We start from the raw sequence: 21,104 nt of genomic DNA, 5'->3' as shown, positions 1-21,104 counted from the left end.
GTTATCACGTACACTTGAGATAATCGTAGTGATGAGCATCAACCTCACTTGGGAGCTCAGGTTATCACGTACACTTGAGATAATCGTAGTGATGAGCATCAACCTCACTTGGGAGCTCAGATTATCACGTACACTTGAGATAATCGTAGTGATGAGCATCAACCTCACTTGGGAGCTCAGGTTATCACGTACACTTGAGATAATCGTAGTGATGAGCATCAACCTCACTTGGGAGCTCAGGTTATCACGTACACTTGAGATAATCGTAGTGATGAGCATCAACCTCACTTGGGAGCTCAGATTATCACGTACACTTGAGATAATCGTAGTGATGAGCATCAACCTCACTTGGGAGCTCAGGTTATCACGTACACTTGAGATAATCGTAGTGATGAGCATCAGGCTCACTACGGCTCTCAGGGGGAAAAAGACATGTGCTTAAATTTAGGGAAATCCTGAAATTTTAATTCCATTGAGAAAAAGAGTACAAATACTTTTAGCAGTGTTGAGTACATCAATATTTATCTTGTAACCTTAAACAAATTCATAGTCTGACGCCTGAGTCTAGCATCTGTTTGTAAGTTGTGAAAATATTGTTGACTGAAGATTAGTGTATTTTCTTTGGATATGAGAACAATTACTATGAAAAAATAGTGAACTTCAAGGCGCTTTCGTGAATTCTCACACTATCACGGAACCGTAAAAATATGAGGTAAGCAGAAGACATATAATGGCGAGATTATACAACATAGACCTTCATAGACCCATCTGCTGACACGTCCACTCTTAAATATCTGAATTTAAATATCTGAATACATTCACCTCCTCCATACTCTCTGATATTTAGGAGTGGACGTGTCAGCAGATTGGTCTATGAAGGATGAGGTGAATCACATAACTGATGAGCAGAAAAGGATGAGTAGTGCACTTGGGAGTCTGTGAGACAAAGAACTTTGTCCGTAGAAGCAAAACGGGGAATGTATGAGAGTATAGTTGTACCAACACTCTTATATGGGTGTGAAGCATGGGTGATGAATGTTGCAACGAGGAGAAGGCTGGAGGCAGTGGAGATGTCATGTCTGAGGGCAATGTGTGGTGTGAATATAATGCAGAGTATTCGTAGTTTGGAAAATAGGGGAAGGTGTGGGATTACCAATATATATATATATATATATATATATATATATATATATATATATATATATATATATATATATATATATATATATATATATATATATATATATATATATATATATATATATATATATATATATATATATATATATATATATATATATATATATATATATGTATATATATATATATATATATGAATATATACATATATATATATATGAATATATATATATATATATATATATATATATATATATATATATATATATATATATATATTTGTGTGTGTGTGTGTGTGTATATATATATATATATATATATATATATATATATATATATATATATATATATATATATATATATATATATATATATATATATATATATATATATATATATATATATATATATATATATATCGTGCCAAATATGTAAAACTGGTCAATTAGCAGGAACTCATTTAAAAATAATTCTTTTTCCTATACGTTTAAAGATCAATTTTTTTGCATTACTATTGATGTAAAAATTTATAATTTTGCACCAAATGAATCTTAGAAAACTTACCTAACCTTATAACAAGAACAATTTATTTTAGCCTAACCCAACTAAATATATTTTGTAGATGAATGGTTCAGAGAACCGACATGTTGTTATATTAGACACATGTGCAACTCTTGGGTATCTTTATTGAGGAAACGTTTCTCCACACAGTGGCTTCATCAGTCCATACAAAGGATAAACTTGAAGAACAGGAGGAGAATGAGGTAATCAGTCCCTCAACCTTGAGTCGATGTGGTCAGTCCATCAATCTTGTATAGAATACGGCATATTGGACAAATGTGGCACCACCTACGACTGCTGCACCTCTCCTGCCGTACGGTTTATAAGCTGCTTCTCCGCTCATATGCCGTATTCTATTCAACATTGATGGACTGACCACATCGACTCAAGGCTGAGGGACTGATTACCTCATTCTCCTCCTGTTCTTCAAGTTTATCCTTTGTATGGACTGATGAAGCCACTGTGTGGCGAAACGTTTCCTCAATACAGATACCCAAGAGTTGCACATGTGCCTAATATAACAACGTTTCGGTTCTTTGAACCATTCATCTACAACGCGTTCTATCCTTAATCGATCTTTTTCTTCCCCAATTACGACTAATTTGAACCTTATAAGTTTTGCTTCATTACTCATGTTACTAGTAGTGAGATTTGATTCAGGGTTTTCCTTGTCACCACTAAACTCTCCAACACTTGCTTATCTACAGCAGAAATTTCAGATATAAAATAATAAGCCACACAGCAAAGCACATATATTAAATTATTATTATATTTGAAAAGAATTGCTATCACATAACTCCTCAAAAATAAGCAGGATTGCGCACAAAAATCTGCCAGAAAAAAAGGTTTACTGCACCTGCAAAGGTAAGGTACCATTTAGTGTAAGTAGTTTATAGTGAATCCTTCGTTTTTCCAAATCAATAAATTATGATTATTGACTATGAAATGGGAAGGGTAGCCAAGACGGAAAATGAATTATGAGGAATGGAAAATTCTGATTCATTGACTCTGCCTTTTCACGTGCTAAATGGTCTTTCTTCTCTCCCAAACTCTCTACTCCTGTGAACTCTCCTGTCCTCTGCCTTCCTGTGTTTCTAGTCTTTCTAATCTCAACAACTCTCTCCGTTCCTTAGACATCTAAGTTACTTTCCGCCAGACTAACACTCATCGCACTAATCTAGTTCATACCTCTCCCCCCTCTATAGATGCTCCTGGTGTCGACTCTATTTCTTTTTACTCCTGTCTTCTTCACTATTTTGGAGAAACTGGCCGATCTCTTTCTGACAAACTTACGGAGCACAAAAGTAGTTAAGCTTGCAGACACCCATTTTCTGAGTTACATGAGGGCAAATGTAAAAGTTACACTGATATCATGTAAAAAAGAGCCACCAAGGGCTACCTTAATCAAAACAGAAAACGCTACACCAGGGTTCGCCACTTCAATGATTTAGTTATTAGAGGGTTCAGGTAAAATTCCTCGTTAGGAAAATATACATTTATTACTTCTAACAATATATACAAACACTAGATAAACACACCCACATTTCCCTCAGCATGTACACCTAAATAAAGATACATAAGTAACCGGCAGGCTGCGACATCAAAGCAAAACAAAAGACAGCTGGTCAAGTACTGACTTTAGGTGCCTGTCCGCCACCCTCCTGAAGACAATCATGGGTATATTGTAAAGATATAATTTGCTTAAGTTTTTTTTTATTTAAAACAATGGCAGTACAATATATAACTAAATAGAATAACACACGAACTAGCGGTTGACAGATATAATGATCTACCATCACCGAATCCGCACCACAGGCACACCCTCGTGTGGGCACTCTCCACTCTCCATCTTGTCCTATAGCTCACAAGTTGACACCTGACCATGCTGCAAACCAGCAGAGATGTGTACATATTTATATACAAATAACAATGTCATACACCTCCGTGATTGAGTAAACTGCGATCTCAGGACCGCGTGCACAACCTCTATCACTATTCGTTGACAAGTTTTTGACCATAACAATGAAACCATTACACAATATTATATACAAAGCGCACATGAATGAGTTATAACAGGTGACAGTACTTACTATGCCTAAATCTTTCCAAAACGAAAGGGGTGGGACCCTCCTCCCCCCCCTCTTTTGCTGCACTCCAACCCCACCTAACAGAAATACAAGAATAAAATATTAAAAGGTGGTACAATAGCTCATGACTCTTTTTGAGTATAATAATAAAATAATAATAACTGATGACAAAAGTCTCACTTTTACATACAAGATCTTTGTAACAGCATCCACAGAGCGATCTTCAGGTCTCTTTGTACATTAACATCAGACATGATTAGGTGTCTTAATGTGATAGTCAAGACATTGCCACCAACACAATGTACATTAGACACAGAAATAGTATGTATCAGTTAAGGTAACCTACCAGTCCTAACTACTACTCCCTCACTAAAGGGTGGACTCCCCCCAAATGCTGTTTGCCCGTATCCACATACTCCCTGGCGAAAATAAGAAAGCAATATTACAAAAAGAAAATAGGCATATCACTTGTGTACACAATATACAACTGACAGTTTTACTAAGGGAATATTCAGTTCACTGTCCTTGCACTCCAAACGGTACCATCTACACACGTTCTCTTCCACACACACCCACACACACATCACCCACTCCCAGGAGACGACCCCATTTCAACCCCTGACTACCCCGCCCCTTTTTCTGCGACTAAACCCACCCATGCTCATTCCCTCCCCTGTTCACAGATCCAATAAAATCCCTAATATTAGTTCTCTGTAACCCTCCATGAAAGTCACCTGCCACCTATTCTCGTAAATTTTCCTATTGCGACACTATGTACTGTAGAACATTGCCACTGAAACCTGCCACCTCACCCCACAAACTCCAGGGACCACATACCCCACGAGATACATGCATAGTCAACCATGATGTACACCAAAGCCCTAGTGACGCCCTCCTCCATTCCTCCCACATCTAGATTGAGTGCCCGCAGCACCGACACCCCATGTCCTCCCACCCTCCTAACCACTCTATACATCCAATCCTCGACATTCCCCTAACCCTCACAAAAATATACTACATGATACTCTGTCTCTTCCCCACTGCAGCTGCCACACACCTCGCCCTCTACGACCCATTGATTCTGATGTACCGCCCCCATCGGCAGAATGCCGTGCAGAAACTTATACACCACCTCATGTGCCCTGAGTTGTAACCTCAATTTACTAAAACGGTGCCATATATCCCCCCCCACGCATACTTTGGGAAAATCCCCTCCACCGGTGCAACGACTCTGCCTGCAAGCAACCTACACAAGGCACATATTCTGACTTTCTCCGGTTTCCGTGCTAACACCATACCCCAGAGTACAGTCTCACACTCACGCAATTCCACACCACCATACAAAAGTCTCAATCTGGCATCCACGCTCTCCAACTGTCCCTCACGCAATCCCTCACGCAACACCTCTCTCTTAATAAAAACACATTTAACTCGCATTTTTAGATCTAGCAACCCCAACCCACACTGGTGCACAGGCAACATCACCACCTCTCTCCGTAACCAGTTGCAACCCGAACACCCTTCGAAGTATGTTCATAATCGCCGTCCCTGTTAATAGGAACATGGCTGCCACATACCACACCTTGCTGTACAATAATATGTTAATCACGATTGCCCTTTGTACAAGAGTGAGGCGGTACAGTCGCAGTGCCCCTAGGCAACCCTGGATGCCTTCCACCAGCCTAGTTGAGTTTGCCTCTCTCACGGCCCGCAGGTCATCCACATATATAATACCACATATTTTTAGATGTAAGATAGTGCCTCTGCACTATGTTATATCCCCACTCTACCCTCCCTACCCAAGCTCCCACCACCATGATCATTGACTTCTCCAAGTTTACTTTCACACCCGTTACACCCCCAAACAAGTGCACTGCCTCCTCTAGTTCCCTAAACCTCGTCCCCTCCAGCACCAGGATGGTTGTGTCATCCACATAACCGACCATACCAGGCCAAGTCCTCCTCACTCCTCCCCCTCCCTCTGCACAAATGCAGTTCTCCACCATTCGGTAAAAGGGTTCCTGTACACATGCAAACAGGAGCTGTGACATCGGACACCCTTGCCTAAGACCTCTCCCCATGACAATCGCCTTCCCCAAGCATCCGTTGATCTGCACTCTCGCCCGTGCACCCCTGTACAGCACTTCAACCCATTCCACGATTTCGTCTCCAAAACCCTGACACTGAAGTTTTGCACTCAACGCTCCTCTTTCCACCCTATCATACACCCACTGCCAATCCAGGGCTAACAGTTCCCCTCCCCTCCCCTTCCCCAGATCTTCAACGAAATCTTTGAGGATCCCATGCCCCACAACAATTGGCCTACCTGGCAATCCATATTCATTCCTAGAAACAACCCTCCCCACTATTCACTTAAAACTGTTACCCAATACCTTCACAAATAACTTGTAATCCATTCATGGCAACACAATAGCACGGTAGTTCCAAAGGTTATGCTGTTGCTTCCCCTTCGGGACCAACACCACCACCACTGCTGTTGCCTGCTTCTCCCCCAATTCGCTCCCCACCTTCATCAAATTCATCAGTCTAACCAAAAAGCCCCTCAGCAACCCCCAATGCTGCAGATAAAACTCACACCGTAGACCATTGATACCTGGCAGTTTCCACTTATGCATCTCGCTTAATGCCCTCCATATTTCCCCCTCTGTGATTACCCCACCCAATGCATCCCAGCACATACTCAAGCACTTGCTCTAAAGCCTGTCTGCATACACACTCATACCTGACGTAGGCCTGAACAGCTGACCCTCCCGATAACCCCCCCCCATCCACGACTGAACTGCCAAGCACAGGATAGAAGTAACCTGCTGCCGCTTTTTCTGTCTGCACAACATGCATGCCGATAGCCGATCACCCCATAACACCTCTTCCACTCCTCCCTGCACCCTTACCACTGCAAACCTCTCCTCCTGCACCACCTACATCTGCTCCTTCACAGTCATCTACAGGATAAGTTTCAGCCACCACACCCCGCATGTAACAATCCTGTAACCTATCCTCCAAATAACTGGTTAAACCATACTTCAATTGATTTATGTGCTTCCCTTCCCTCACATAAAATTTCCTGATCCTTTCTTTTGCTACACTGTCCCACTATTTCACCACATCTCCCGCCCCCCACGCTTCCACACTAAGCTGTTCCCATAGTGCTGCAAATTCCTCTGATCCTTCCTCGTCTGTGAGCACGCTCGTGCTCAGCTTCCAATAACTCCTATTCTTAGCCGCCAAAGACTCCCACCCCATCTGCCACTACTGCCCTATGATCCGAATATGCAACTGCCATGGTGTGAAAAGACTCAATGGTGATCCTCTGGGAGAGATATATTCTATCCAATCTAACCGCATACCCTTTCCGGACAAATGTATGCTCTACCTCCCATGACCCCCCACCCCCGAAATGCATCCCATAATTGGACATCCCTTAATAGTTCACCTAGAACTGTCGACATGTAACCCATCCCCTTTGGTTCCACATCTGCCCTCTGTATGATGCAGTTCCAGTCCTCTTCCTATTATAGCCATAGATGGCAAGGCACACAACAAAAACACTAGATCTTCATGCACAAAGCCGTTTTCACTTGCACATCATTTTCTACCAGTGCAAACACACACAAATGACACTCTCTCCCCCATCCACCAACCATCCACTCACAAGACCCTCCCCCTGTCCCCTCCCTCATGCCTCTGCAATACAAATGACTCGCCTCGCTGATCAAGACACCCACCCCACCTTTCAAACAGGCAGATGTCTCTGCTACCACCTGATATCCTTCCACCTCCAACACACGACCATCCCTGAAATTGTGTTCTTGAATAAACACCACATCCACCATTTATTTGATGAAAAATATTCGAAACCACTCTCTCTTCACAATGTTACATAACCTATTAACATTTACTGTCATACACCAGAGGCCTTCCTAATGCTTCCAACCCCACCTCCTGTCAACGCTTTTCCCATCCCCACCAGAGCTTGGGGCTCCCTTTTTCTTCCTCTCACCACTTTCCTGCCCCTCCTTCTGGTGTTGCCGGCCTTGGCCACCACAACAAGTCCTCTCCATCCAGGACTTCTTCCCAGGCTGCTGCGCCGGCATCAAAACATCATCCGACTCCGATGCAGAGGCCCGCTTCCTGATAAGGACCTCTTCCTCCGCATCATCGTCCTGAGAGGCCGCACAATGTACCTCCACCTCAATCTTACGATGTTCCATTGTGCAGGCTGTCGTTGCAGGCTCACTGATAGTCACAGGCTCCTCAAGGTGGTTTTGCCTCGCACTCACTACAAACGGCTGCTCCAATTCTACCTCTAGCTCAGGTGCACGCACCTCCCCAGCTGGCTGGGACAAGGTCTGCAGCACCCTAACTAGTTCCTCCTCAATCGCCTACACCTCGGCCTGTATCTGCGCCTCTTCACTTGCTGCCAGTAAAGTCGTGGGACCTGTTAAGTCTTGACACGCCTCACCCTTGCCTGACTCAGCCAGGGTCTCCTCGACCACTTCACTTCACAGACGACCATGCCCTCCTGTGCACCATGGGCCCTCAACGACCACCTCCGTCCCGTGAACAGGTGTTTCACCAGCAGGATCATGTGCCCGTCTCTACTTCCCACACACCATTGCCATGTGATCGTATGCCCCACATAGGCAGCACGTATGCCTTTGCCCAGCATGCGAAACCATTACCTGTATTTTAAAGTCCTCCAAAAGTACATAGGACGGGATGGGGTGCTGCAGAGTCATCTTCAGGGTAAAGGTACCTTCCAGGCGGCCCATGTAAGTACCAGATTCCCAGTTTCTTTGCCTATCATCCTCACGCATACAGCTGGTGTGGCATCGATACTGGCGTCCTGGAAACGAGACACTAATGACTAGTACACTGTGGCTGAGTTCAGCTTCACAAAAATCCTGTATGCCCCATTCAGTGCAATGCCGTACACTTCCTCGTTCAGGATTCCATACACCTCCCGAATGATGGCAGGGAGTAACCATACCCCCGGCCGGGATTGAACCCGCGGTCATAGAGTCTCAAAACTCCAGCCCGTCGCGTTTTGAGACTCTATGACCGCGGGTTCAATCCCGGCCGGGGCTATGGTTTGTTTGCAATCGTGTCATTACGATTTCTTGAGTCAGGGAGTAACACTTGTGCAGATGTAGGCGATATCACTCCACAGAGCAGCTCAATTCCTATGGTGTTGACACGACGTCTAATGCTGAGAAAGAACAGCAGAGAGGTGCAGAGCGCAACCGTACTCCACGAAGTAGTGAATTGATCATAATCAGACCACATATTCCCACAAGTTCGTCCTCTTTTAAAAATTAAAAAAAAATGGACTATTACGATATATTATGTGGCATTTTTTTAATAAAACGAAATTGAACGACAAAGTAAATGAAATAATGTCATATGATATTTGCATCACAGGTCTTGACAAAAGGTGAAAAGAAATGCTAAAAATATAGAAACATTTACTAATGTCTTCCTTGGTTCAATTAAATTTCTTTTGCATTAACAAAATTATATTTTGTTTATTTTTAATTTATCCAGATTTTTAACAGAAAACCCTCGACATGAAGTTATAAGATAAGAAAAAATTATACGTCTCACACCCTGTGTCTATAACAAGAGCTCTTTCCGATGATTAGTAAGTATATTTTCTTGTATAATTTGTATTGAAAGATCTGAAGCATGAAAGAAAGGAAATTAATCCATGTTTTGGTTATTTTGATGTTCTGATGGTATGAATTCCTGCATATTATTTTTTTCTTGAATAAATTATGAAACATATTTAAGATAACTTCATAGTCATGAGAAAGTTATCTTATTCCTTCTTCTCTTTCTTCTTCTTACTGTCCTTAGCACTGCAGATCTTAGCAGAGATAACTCTGAAGATACGACGTGTTATGAAGTAGAGGAAGAACATAGCCAGGTGGAGGAGGAAGATCACGTCCAGCATGAGGAACTCCACCCAGGAGAGCTGTGCCGCTGGTGACCTCAGCTGAGGCGCACCTTTGTGACGGATGACGTACTCCGTCCAGAACACTGCCAGTTCCGTGGGTGGTACAGGCTGGTCCCGCATCAACTTCGACTTCCTCAGAATGTTTTCTTTATACCTGATTAACAGATATGAAATAGTAAGATGACCAAACTAATTTATTATATAGAAGGTAACGAGTTCTTAGACGTATGGAAAGGTTTTAAAAGGCTAATTACTAGTAAAATAAAACTGTAATAAAATCGATGACTTTGATGAAATAAACCTGGGAAATGGTAAAAGGGTTTTAACGGAGAATTTTAAAAATTAGAAGTAAAAAAAAAGAGGTTTTCTTATTCGGGAGAGAAGTTTAACATGAAGAATAACATGATTGTTTCTTTACAAACATAATGGCAGTGAATAAAGTTTATTACGGTCAAACTGGTAAAAGTCTTGAACTAAGATTATAACATCATAAATATAGCATAGAAATTGGACATGATTCTAATGCTACATTTATTCACAAGAGAGATTTTAACCATCTAATTGATTTTCAAAAACCTGAGAAAGTTGTATCAAGCAAATCCATGGTCGTCAGGAAAATTATAGAAAAATGTTTCATAAAAAGCTGTTTTGAAAATAATATTAAAATTCCTTTTGGTTTATATAAATTGAATTCATTTACAATAAATAAAATTTTGGAAGAAATTAATGATACATTAGACAAGTAAAGAATCTAATGCTTGGGTAAAGTATCAGGTGTAGTTCACAGAGCCGGGTGTTGTCAAGCGACTGTGAGGTGTAATCTTGTTGTGGTGACTAGATTGTGAGGTGCAGTCTTGGCCCTTCATATGCCCTTCTGTTAATGTTTTTTACAGCTTCTTGATAATGTGAGAAGTCAAGAAAGCAATTAGAATTTTGCTAGTTTCTCAGAGTGGTAGTTTTGCATAGTGTGATATCACCTGTTTATGTATATATATATATATATATATATATATATATATATATATATATATATATATATATATATATATATATATATATATATATAAATATATATATATATATACATTTATTTTTTTTTATTAACACACCGGCCGACTCCCACCAAGGCAGGGCGGCCCGAAAAAGAAAAACTTTCACCATCATTCACTCCATCACTGTTTTGCCAGAAGGGTGCTCTACACTACAGTTTTTAAACTGCAACATTAACACCCCTCCCTCAGAGTGCAGGCACTGTACTTCCCATCTCCAGGACTCAAGTCCGGCATGCCGGTTTCCCTGAACCCCTTCATAAATGTTACTTTGTTCACACTCCAACAGCACGTCAAGTATTAAAAACCATTTGTCTCCATTCACTCCTATCAAACACGCTCACGCACGCCTGCTGGAAGTCCAAGCCCCTCGCACACAAAACCTCCTTTACCCCCCCCTCCAACCTTTCCTAGGCCGACCCCTACCCCGCCTTCCTTCCACTACAGACTGATACACTCTTGAAATCATTCTGTCTCGCTCCATTCTCTCTACATGTCCGAACCACCTCAACAACCCTTCCTCAGCCATCTGGACAACAGTTTTGGTAATCCTGCACCTGCTCCTAACTTCCAAACTACGAATTCTCTGCATTATATTCACACCACACATTGCCCTCAGACATGACATCTCCACTGCCTCCAGCCTTCTCCTCGCTGCAACATTCATCACCCATGCTTCACACCCATATAAGAGCGTTGGTAAAACTATACTCTCATACATTCCCCTCTTTGCCTCCAAGGCCAAAGTTCTTTGTCTCCACAGACTCCTAAGTGCACCACTCACCCTTTTCCCCTCATCAATTCTATGATTCACCTCATCCTTCATAGACCCATCCGCTGACACGTCCTCTCCCAAATATCTGAATACATTCACCTCCTCCATACTCTCTCCCTCCAATCTGATATCCAATCTTTTTGTTATCCTCATAACCTTACTCTTTCCTGTATTCACTTTTAATTTTCTTCTTTTGCACACCCTACCAAATTCATCCACCAATCTCTGCAACTTCTCTTCAGAATCTCCCAAGAGCACAGTGTCATCAGCAAAGAGCAACTGTGACAACTCCCACTTTATGTGTGATTCTTTATCTTTTAACTCCACGCCTCTTGCCAAGACTCTCGCATTTACTTCTCTTACAACCCCATCCATAAATATATTAAACAACCACGGTGACATCACACATCCCTGTCTAAGGCCTACTTTTACTGGGAAATAATTTCCCTCTTTCCTACATACTCTGACTTGAGCCTCACTATCCTCGTAAAAACTCTTCACTGCTTTCAGTAACCTACCTCCTACACCATACACCTGCAACATCTGCCACATTGCCCCCCTATCCACCCTGTCATACGCCTTTTCCAAATCCATAAATGCCACAAAGACCTCTTTAGCCTTATCTAAATACTGTTCACTTATATGTTTCACTGTAAACACCTGGTCCACACACCCCCTACCTTTCCTGAAGCCTCCTTGTTCATCTGCTATCCTATTCTCTGTCTTACTCTTAATTCCTTCAATAATAACTCTACCATACACTTTACCAGGTATACTCAACAGACTTATCCCCCTATAATTTTTGCACTCTCTTTTGTCCCCTTTGCCTTTATGCAAAGGAACTATGCATGCTCTCTGCCAATCCCTAGGTACCTTACCCTCTTCCATACATTTATTAAATAATTGCACCAACCACTCCAAAACTATATCCCCACCTGCTTTTAACATTTCTATCTTTTTCCCATCAATCCCGGCTGCCTTACCCCCTTTCATTTTACCTACTGCCTCACGAACTTCCCCCACACTCACAACTGGCTCTTCCTCACTCCTACAAGATGTTATTCCTCCTTGCCCTATACACGAAATCACAGCTTCCCTATCTTCATCAACATTTAACAATTCCTCAAAATATTCCCTCCATCTTCCCAATACCTCTAACTCTCCATTTAATAACTCTCCTCTCCTATTTTTAACTGACAAATCCATTTGTTCTCTAGGCTTCCTTAACTTGTTAATCTCACTCCAAAACTTTTTCTTATTTTCAACAAAATTTGTTGATAACATCTCACCCACTCTCTCATTTGCTCTCTTTTTACATTGCTTCACCACTCTCTTAACCTCTCTCTTTTTCTCCATATACTCTTCCCTCCTTGCATCACTTCTACTTTGTAAAAACTTCTCATATGCTAACTTTTTCTCCCTTACTACTCTCTTTACATCATCATTCCACCAATCGCTCCTCTTCCCTCCCGCACCCACTTTCCTATAACCACAAACTTCTGCTGAACACTCTAACACTACATTTTTATACCTACCCCATACCTCTTCGACCCCATTGCCTATGCTCTCATTAGCCCATCTATCCTCCAATAGCTTTTTATATCTTTCCCTAACTGCCTCCTCTTTTAGTTTATAAACCTCCACCTCTCTCTTCCCTAATGCTTCTATTCTCCTTGTATCCCATCTACCTTTTACTCTCAGTGTAGCTACAACTAGAAAGTGATCTGATATATCTGTAGCCCCTCTATAAACATGTACATCCTGAAGTCTACTCAACAGTCTTTTATCTACCAATACATAATCCAACAAACTACTGTCATTTCGCCCTACATCATATCTTGTATACTTATTTATCCTCTTTTTCTTAAAATATGTATTACCTATAACTAAACCCCTTTCTATACAAAGTTCAATCAAAGGGCTCCCATTATCATTTACACCTGGCTCCCCAAACTTACCTACCACACCCTCTCTAAAAGTTTCTCCTACTTTAGCATTCAGGTCCCCTACCACAATTACTCTCTCACTTGGTTCAAAGGCTCCTATACATTCACTTAAAATCTCCCAAAATCTCTCTCTCTCCTCTGCATTCCTCTCTTCTCCAGGTGCATACACGCTTATTATGACCCACTTCTCGCATCCAACCTCTACTTTAATCCACATAATTCTTGCATTTACACATTCATATTCTCTTTTCTCCTTCCATAACTGATCATTCAACATTACTGCTACCCCTTCCTTTGCTCTAACTCTCTCAGAGACGTAGGTCACTAGTAGAAGTAAGAACGCAGATGTTGGGAGGTCAGGTCCCTCTCAAATCCAGCCGTTCTCACTAGTAGAGGTTGTCGAAGTTGATTGCAGGTCTGTACCAAGATACCCTTGTGTTGCAGTGTCTGACAGATTGAACATTAAAATGGTATAAAATACCGACAGGTTGTTAGGTAAGACATATGCAACAGTTAGGTATCTTTATTTTGAAACGTTTCGCCTACGCAGTAGACTTCTTCAGTCGAGTACAGAAAAGTTGATAGGAGCAGAAGAGACTTGAAGACGATGTAATCAGTCTTTAAGTTTTGAGGTGGTCAGTCCCTCAGTCTGGAGAAGAGCATTGTTTCATAGTCTGAAACAATATGGAGTTGAAGTGACAGGATGGAGCCTTATATAGCGCCAGGAGGGGAGACGTAGGTCACTAGTAGAAGTAAGAACGCAGATGTTGGGTATCTTGGTACAGACCTACAATCAACTTCGACAACCTCTACTAGTGAGAACGGCTGGATTTGAGAGGGACCTGACCTTCCAACATCTGCGTTCTTACTTCTACTAGTGACCTACGTCTCACCTCCTGGCGCTATATAAGGATCCATCCTGTCACTTCAACACCATATTGTTTCAGACTATGAAACAATGCTCTTCTCCAGACTGAGGGACTGACCACCTCAAAACTTAAAGACTGATTACATCGTCTTCAAGTCTCTTCTGCTCCTATCAACTTTTCTGTACTCGACTGAAGAAGCCTACTGTGTTTACCTGGAGAGAGTTCCGGGGGTCAACGCCCCCTCGGCCCGGTCTGTGACCAGGCGAAACGTTTCGAAATAAAGATACCTAACTGTTGCATATGTGTCTTACCTAACAACACACTAGATGTGAGCTGTAACACCACTAGAAGTGAACTGTAACACACTAGATGTGAGCTGTAACACCACTAGAAGTGAACTGTAACACACTAGATGTGAGCTGTAACACCAATAGATCTGAGCTGTAACACACTAGATATGAGCTGTAGCACACTAGATGTGAGCTGTAACACCACTTGATGTGAGCTGTAACACCACTAGAGGTGAGCTGTAACAACAATACATGTGTGTTGTAATACCACTAGATGTGAGCTTCAAGAACACTACATGTGTGCTGTAACACCACTACATGTGAGCTGTAACACCACTAGATGTGAGCTGTAACACACTAGATGTGAGCTTAAACACCACTAGATGTGAGCAGTAACACACTAGATATGAGCTGTAGCACACTAGATGTGAGTTGTAACACCACTTGATGTGAGCTGTAACACCACTAGAGGTGAGCTGTAACAACAATACATGTGTGTTATAATACCACTAGATGTGAGCTTCAAGAACATTACATGTGTGCTGTAACACCACTAGATGTGAGCTGTAACACCACTAGATGTGAGCAGTAACACACTAGATGTGAGCTGTAACACCACTAGATGTGAGCTGTAACACCACTAGATGTGAGCTGTAACACCACTAGATGTAAGCTGTAACGCACTAGATGTGTGCTATAACACTACTAGATGTGAGCTGCAACACACTAGATGTGAGCTGTAACACTACTAGATGTGAGCTGTAACACCACTATATGTGAGCTGTAACACCACTAGATGTGAGCTGTAACACACTAGATATGAGCTGTAACACCTCTAGATGTGAGTTGTAACACCATTAGATGTGAGCTGTAACACCACTATATGTGAGCTGTAACACCACTAGATGTGAGCTGTAACACACTAGATGTGAGCTGTAACACCACTAGATAAGATCTGTAACACACTAGATGTGAGCTTTAACACCATTAGATGTGAGCTGTAACACACTAGATGTGAGCTGTAACACCACTAGATGTGAGCTGTATCACCACTAGATGTGAGCTGTAACACCACTAGAAGTAAGCTGTAACAACACTACATGTGAGCTGTAACACCACTAGAAGTAAGCTGTAACAACACTACATGTGAGCTGTAACACCACTAGATGTGAGCTGTAACAACACTACATGTGAGCTGTAACACCACTAGAAGTAAGCTGTAACAACACTACATGTGAGCTATAGCACATTGGATGTGAGTTGTAACAGCACTAGATGTGAGCTGTAACACCACTAGATATGAGCTGTAACAGCACTACATGTGAGCTGTAACAACACTACATGTGAGCTGTAACACCACTAGATGTAAGCTGTAAAATCACTACATGAGAGCTGTGGCACACTGGATGTGAGCTGTAACAGCACTAGATGTGAGCTGTAACACCAATAGATGTGAGCTGTAGCACCACTAAATGTGAGATGTAACACCACTAGATGTGAACTGTAACACCACTAGATGTGAGCTGCAACACACTAGATGTGAGATGTAACAACACTAGATGTGAGCTGTAACACCACTAGATATGAGCTGTAACAGCACTACATGTGAGCTGTAACAACACTACATGTGAGCTGTAACACCACTAGATGTAAGCTGTAACATCACTACATGAGAGCTGTGGCACACTGGATGTGAGCTGTAACAGCACTAGATGTGAGCTGTAACACACTAGATGTGAGCTGTAACACCACTAGATGTGAGCTGTAACACACTAGACGTGAGCTGTAACACCACTAGGTGTGAGCTGTAACAACACTACATGTGTGCTGTAACACCACTGGATGTGAGCTGTAACACCACTATATGTGAGATGTAACAACACTACATGTGTGCTGTAATACCACTAGATGTGAGCTGTAACACCACTAGATGTGCGCTGTAACAAACTAGATGTGTGCTCTAACACACTAGATGTGAGCTGTAACACACTAGATGTGAGCTGTAACACCACAAGATGTGAGCTGTAACACACTAGATATGATATGTAACACTAGATGTTAGCTGAAACACCACTAGATGTGAGCTGTAACAACACTACATGTGTGCTGTAACACCACTAGATGTGAGCTGTAACAGCACTACATGTGTGCTGTAACACCACTAGATGTGAGCTGTAACACTACTAGATGTGAGCTGTAACAACAGTACACGTGTTCTGTAATACCACTAGATGTGACCTGTAACACCACTAGATGTGAGCTGTAACACCACTAGATGTGCGCTGTAACACACTAGATGTGCGCTGTAACTCACTAGATGTGTGCTCTAACACACTAGATGTGAGCTGTAACACACTAGATGTGAGCTGTAACACCACAAGATGTGAGCTGTAACACACTAGATATGATATGTAACACACTAGATGTTAGCTCTAACAACACTAGATGTGAGCTGTAACATACTAGATGTGAGCTGTAACACACTAGATGTGAGCTGTAACACACTAGATGTGAGCTGTAATACCACTATATATAAGTGTAACACCACTAGATGTGAGCTGTATCAACACTACATGTGTGCTGTAACACACTAGATGTGAGCTGTATCAACACTGCATGTGTGCTGTAAGGCCACTATGTATGAGTGTAACACCACTAGATGTGATCTGTAACACACTAGATGTGATCTGTAACACACTAGATGTGAGCTGTAACACACTAGATGTGAGCTGTAACTCACTAGATTTGAGCTTTAACACACTAGATGTGAGCTGCAACACACTTGATGTGTGCTATAACACCACTAGATGTGAGCTGTAACACCACTAGATGTGAGCTGTAAAGCCACTTGACGTGAGCTATAACACTACTAGATGTGAGCTGTAACACCACTAGTTGTGAGCTGTAACACCACTAGATGTGAGCTGAAATACCACATATGTGAGCTGTAACACTTCTAGATGTGAGCTGTAGCACACTAGATATGAGCTGTAACACACTTGATGTGAGCTGTAACACCACTAGATGTGTGCTGTAATAAAACTAGATATGAGCTGTAACACCACTAGATGTGAGCTGTAACACCACTAGATGTGACCTGTAACACCACTAGATGTAAGCTGTAACACAACTAGATGTGATCTGTAACACCACTAGATGTGAGCTGTAACACCGCTAGATGTGAGTTGTAACACCATTAGATGTGAGCTGTAACACCGCTAGGTGTGAGCTGTAACACCACTAGATGTGAGTTGTAACACCGCTAGATGTGAGTTGTATCACCAGTAGATGTGAGCTGTAACACACTAGATGTGAGCTGTAACACCGCTAGATGTGAGTTGTATCACCAGTAGATGTGAGCTGTAACACACTAGATGTGAGCTGTAACACCACTAGATGTGAGCTGTAACACCGCTAGATGTGAGTTGTAACACCAGTAGATGTGAGCTGTAACACCGCTAGGTGTGAGCTGTAACTCCACTAGATGTGAGTTGTAACACCAGTAGATGTGAGTTGTAACAGCACTAGATATGAGTTTTACCACCGCTAGATGTGAGCTGTAACACCACTAGATGTGAGTTGTAACACCAGTAGATGTGAGTTGTAACACCACTAGATGTGAGTTGTAACACCACTAGATGTGAGTTGTAACACCGCTAGATGTGAGCTGTAACACCACTAGATGTGAGTTGTAACACCACTAGATGTGAGTTGTAACACCACTAGATGTGAGTTGTAACACCAGTAGATGTGAGCTGTAACACCAGTAGATGTGAGCTGTAACACCACTAGATGTGAGCTGTAACACCACTAGATGTGAGCTGTAACACCAGTAGATGTTAGCTGTAACACCAGTAGATATGAGTTGTAACACCAGTAGATGTGAGCTGTAACACCAGTAGATGTGAGCTGTAACATCACTAGATGTGAGCTGTAACACCACTAGATGTGAGCTGTAACACCATTAGATGTGAGCTGTAACACCAGTAGATGTGAGTTGTAACACCAGTAGATGTGAGCTGTAACACAACTAGATGTGAGCTGTAACACCACTAGATGTGAGCTGTAACACCAGTAGATGCGAGCTGTAACACCAGTAGATGTGAGCTGTAACACCAGTAGATGTGAGCTGTAACACCACTAGATGTGAGCTGTAACACCACTAGATGTGAGCTGTAACACCACTAGTTGTGAGCTGTAACACCACTAGATGTGAGCTGTAACACCACTAGATGTGAGCTGTAACACCACTAGATGTGAGCTGTAACACCACTAGATGTGAGCTGTAACACCACTAGATGTGAGCTGTAACACCACTAGATGTGAGCTGTAACACCAGTAGATGTGGGCTGTAACACCAGTAGATGTGAGCTGTAACACCACTAGATGTGAGCTGTAACACCACTAGATGTGAGCTGTAACACCACTAGATGTGAGTTGTAACACCAGTAGATGTGAGTTGTAACACCAGTAGATGTGAGCTGTAACACCACTAGATGTGAGCTGTAACACCACTAGATGTGAGCTGTAACACCAGTAGATGTTAGCTGTAACACCAGTAGATATGAGTTGTAACACCAGTAGATGTGAGCTGTAACACCACTAGATGTGAGCTGTAACATCACTAGATGTGAGCTGTAACACCACTAGATGTGAGCTGTAACACCATTAGATGTGATCTGTAACACCAGTAGATGTGAGCTGTAACACCAGTAGATGTGAGCTGTAACACTAGTAGATGTGAGCTGTAACACCAGTAGATGTGAGCTGTAACACCAGTAGATGTGAGCTGTAACACCAGTAGATGTAAGCTGTAACACCACTAGATGTGAGCTGTAACACCACTTAGCACCTACTCTGAGCCTGGGAGAGTAAGGAGAGGGTAAATGTTTAATGCTGGGGCCCCGAATCTTTATTACCTAATGGAAGTATGCTGAAAATGTTGAATAAGCATTAAGAGCAACATTGTAACCAACAATAGATTGTTAAAAATTTATTAGATATTGAAAATGTTTAAGAATTTTTTTTTTTTTTAGATTTTAGAAATAGGAATGAGTGGGTATGTGATAATGCCACAGCACAAGGCTGGATTAGGTAAACAGGTACAAAGTATATTCTATCCTGATAGTTCATTACGTTCGTGTCTTGGAAAAGAATTATTATCTATCAGAATTTATAATTTTGATCGTCGTACAAATTTTACGTTTTTTATTTAAATTCGCTTGTATTGTCGGCATTAAAGCTTATCAATAAATAACTTACTTTGGGTTGTTAATAATTTTATTAAGAGCGTCGACAATCATATCATCAGTGAGTTCCTCCCACAGTAGAAAGTCTCCCAGCTCAGATTCCCTAATAAACATGCTGTTCCTGGGTTGGTCACTGAAGATAGGTAGAGCGAGGAGTGGCGTGGCGTGGTAGATGGCTTCTTGCATACTGAGGAGACCACCGTGTGTGATGAACACCTTCACGTTGTTGTGAGCTGTGGAACAATGGTACAGATAGAATGATGAACACCTTCACGTTGTTGTGAGCTGTGGAACAATGGTACAGATAGAATGATGAACACCTTCACGTTGTTGTGAGCTGTGGAACAATGGTACAGATAGAATGATGAACACCTTCACGTTGTTGTGAGCTGTGGAACAATGGTACAGATAGAATGATGAACACCTTCACGTTGTTGTGAGCTGTGGAACAATGGTACAGATAGAATGATGAACACCTTCACGTTGTTGTGAGCTGTGGAACAATGGTACAGATAGAATGATGAACACCTTCACGTTGTTGTGAGCTGTGGAACAATGGTACAGATAGGAATGATGAACACCTTCACGTTGTTGTGAGCTGTGGAACAATGGTACAGATAGAATGATGAACACCTTCACGTTGTTGTGAGCTGTGGAACAATGGTACAGATAGAATGATGAACACCTTCACGTTGTTGTGAGCTGTGGAACAATGGTACAGATAGAATGATGAACACATTCACGTTGTTGTGAGCTGTGGTACAATGGTACAGATAGAATGATGAACACCTTCACGTTGTTGTGAGCTGTGGAACAATGGTACAGATAGAATGATGAACGCCTTCACGTTGTTGTGAGCTGTGGAACAATGGTACAGATAGAATGATGAACACATTCACGTTGTTGTGAGCTGTGGAACAATGGAACAGACAGAAACAGCCTATCAACATAGCCTATCAAAAGGTCTATCAAAAAGCCTATCAAAAGGTCTATCAAAAAGTCTATCAAAAATCTATCAAAAAACCTATCAAAAAGTCTATCAAAAAGTTTATCAAAAACAGCCTATCAAAACAGCCTATCAAAACAGCATATCAAAACAGCTTATAAAAGCAGCTTGTCAAAAAAGCTTATCAAAATAACCTATCAAAACAGCCCATCAAA

The 21,104-nt window shown here is 41.8% G+C and overlaps 2 protein-coding genes across 7 annotated transcripts in view; both read right to left on the bottom strand.

Annotated features, from left to right (window-relative positions):
* The window catches only part of LOC128703114 (UDP-glucosyltransferase 2-like), a 238,842-nt gene that overhangs the window by 11,437 nt on the left and 206,301 nt on the right, over window positions 1–21,104 (bottom strand). The gene's annotated exons all lie outside the window — the stretch shown is intronic.
* The window catches only part of LOC128703249 (UDP-glycosyltransferase UGT5), a 146,334-nt gene continuing 134,491 nt past the window's right edge, over window positions 9,262–21,104 (bottom strand). For all 6 annotated transcript variants that reach the window (XM_070103503.1, XM_070103504.1, XM_070103506.1 and 3 more), the window contains 2 exons: window positions 19,957–20,176; window positions 9,262–9,919 (listed from right to left, as the gene is read on the bottom strand). In XM_070103503.1, coding sequence (XP_069959604.1) covers window positions 9,628–9,919; window positions 19,957–20,176 — 512 coding nt within the window. In that variant the 3' untranslated portion in view covers window positions 9,262–9,627. The remainder of the gene's footprint in view (window positions 9,920–19,956; window positions 20,177–21,104) is intronic.

The sequence above is a fragment of the Cherax quadricarinatus genome, chromosome 85, assembly GCF_038502225.1.
Source record: "Cherax quadricarinatus isolate ZL_2023a chromosome 85, ASM3850222v1, whole genome shotgun sequence".
Taxonomy (NCBI): domain Eukaryota; kingdom Metazoa; phylum Arthropoda; class Malacostraca; order Decapoda; family Parastacidae; genus Cherax; species Cherax quadricarinatus.
Note: the sequence above shows the minus strand (reverse complement) of the source record. Positions and strands in the feature narration are given on the sequence as shown.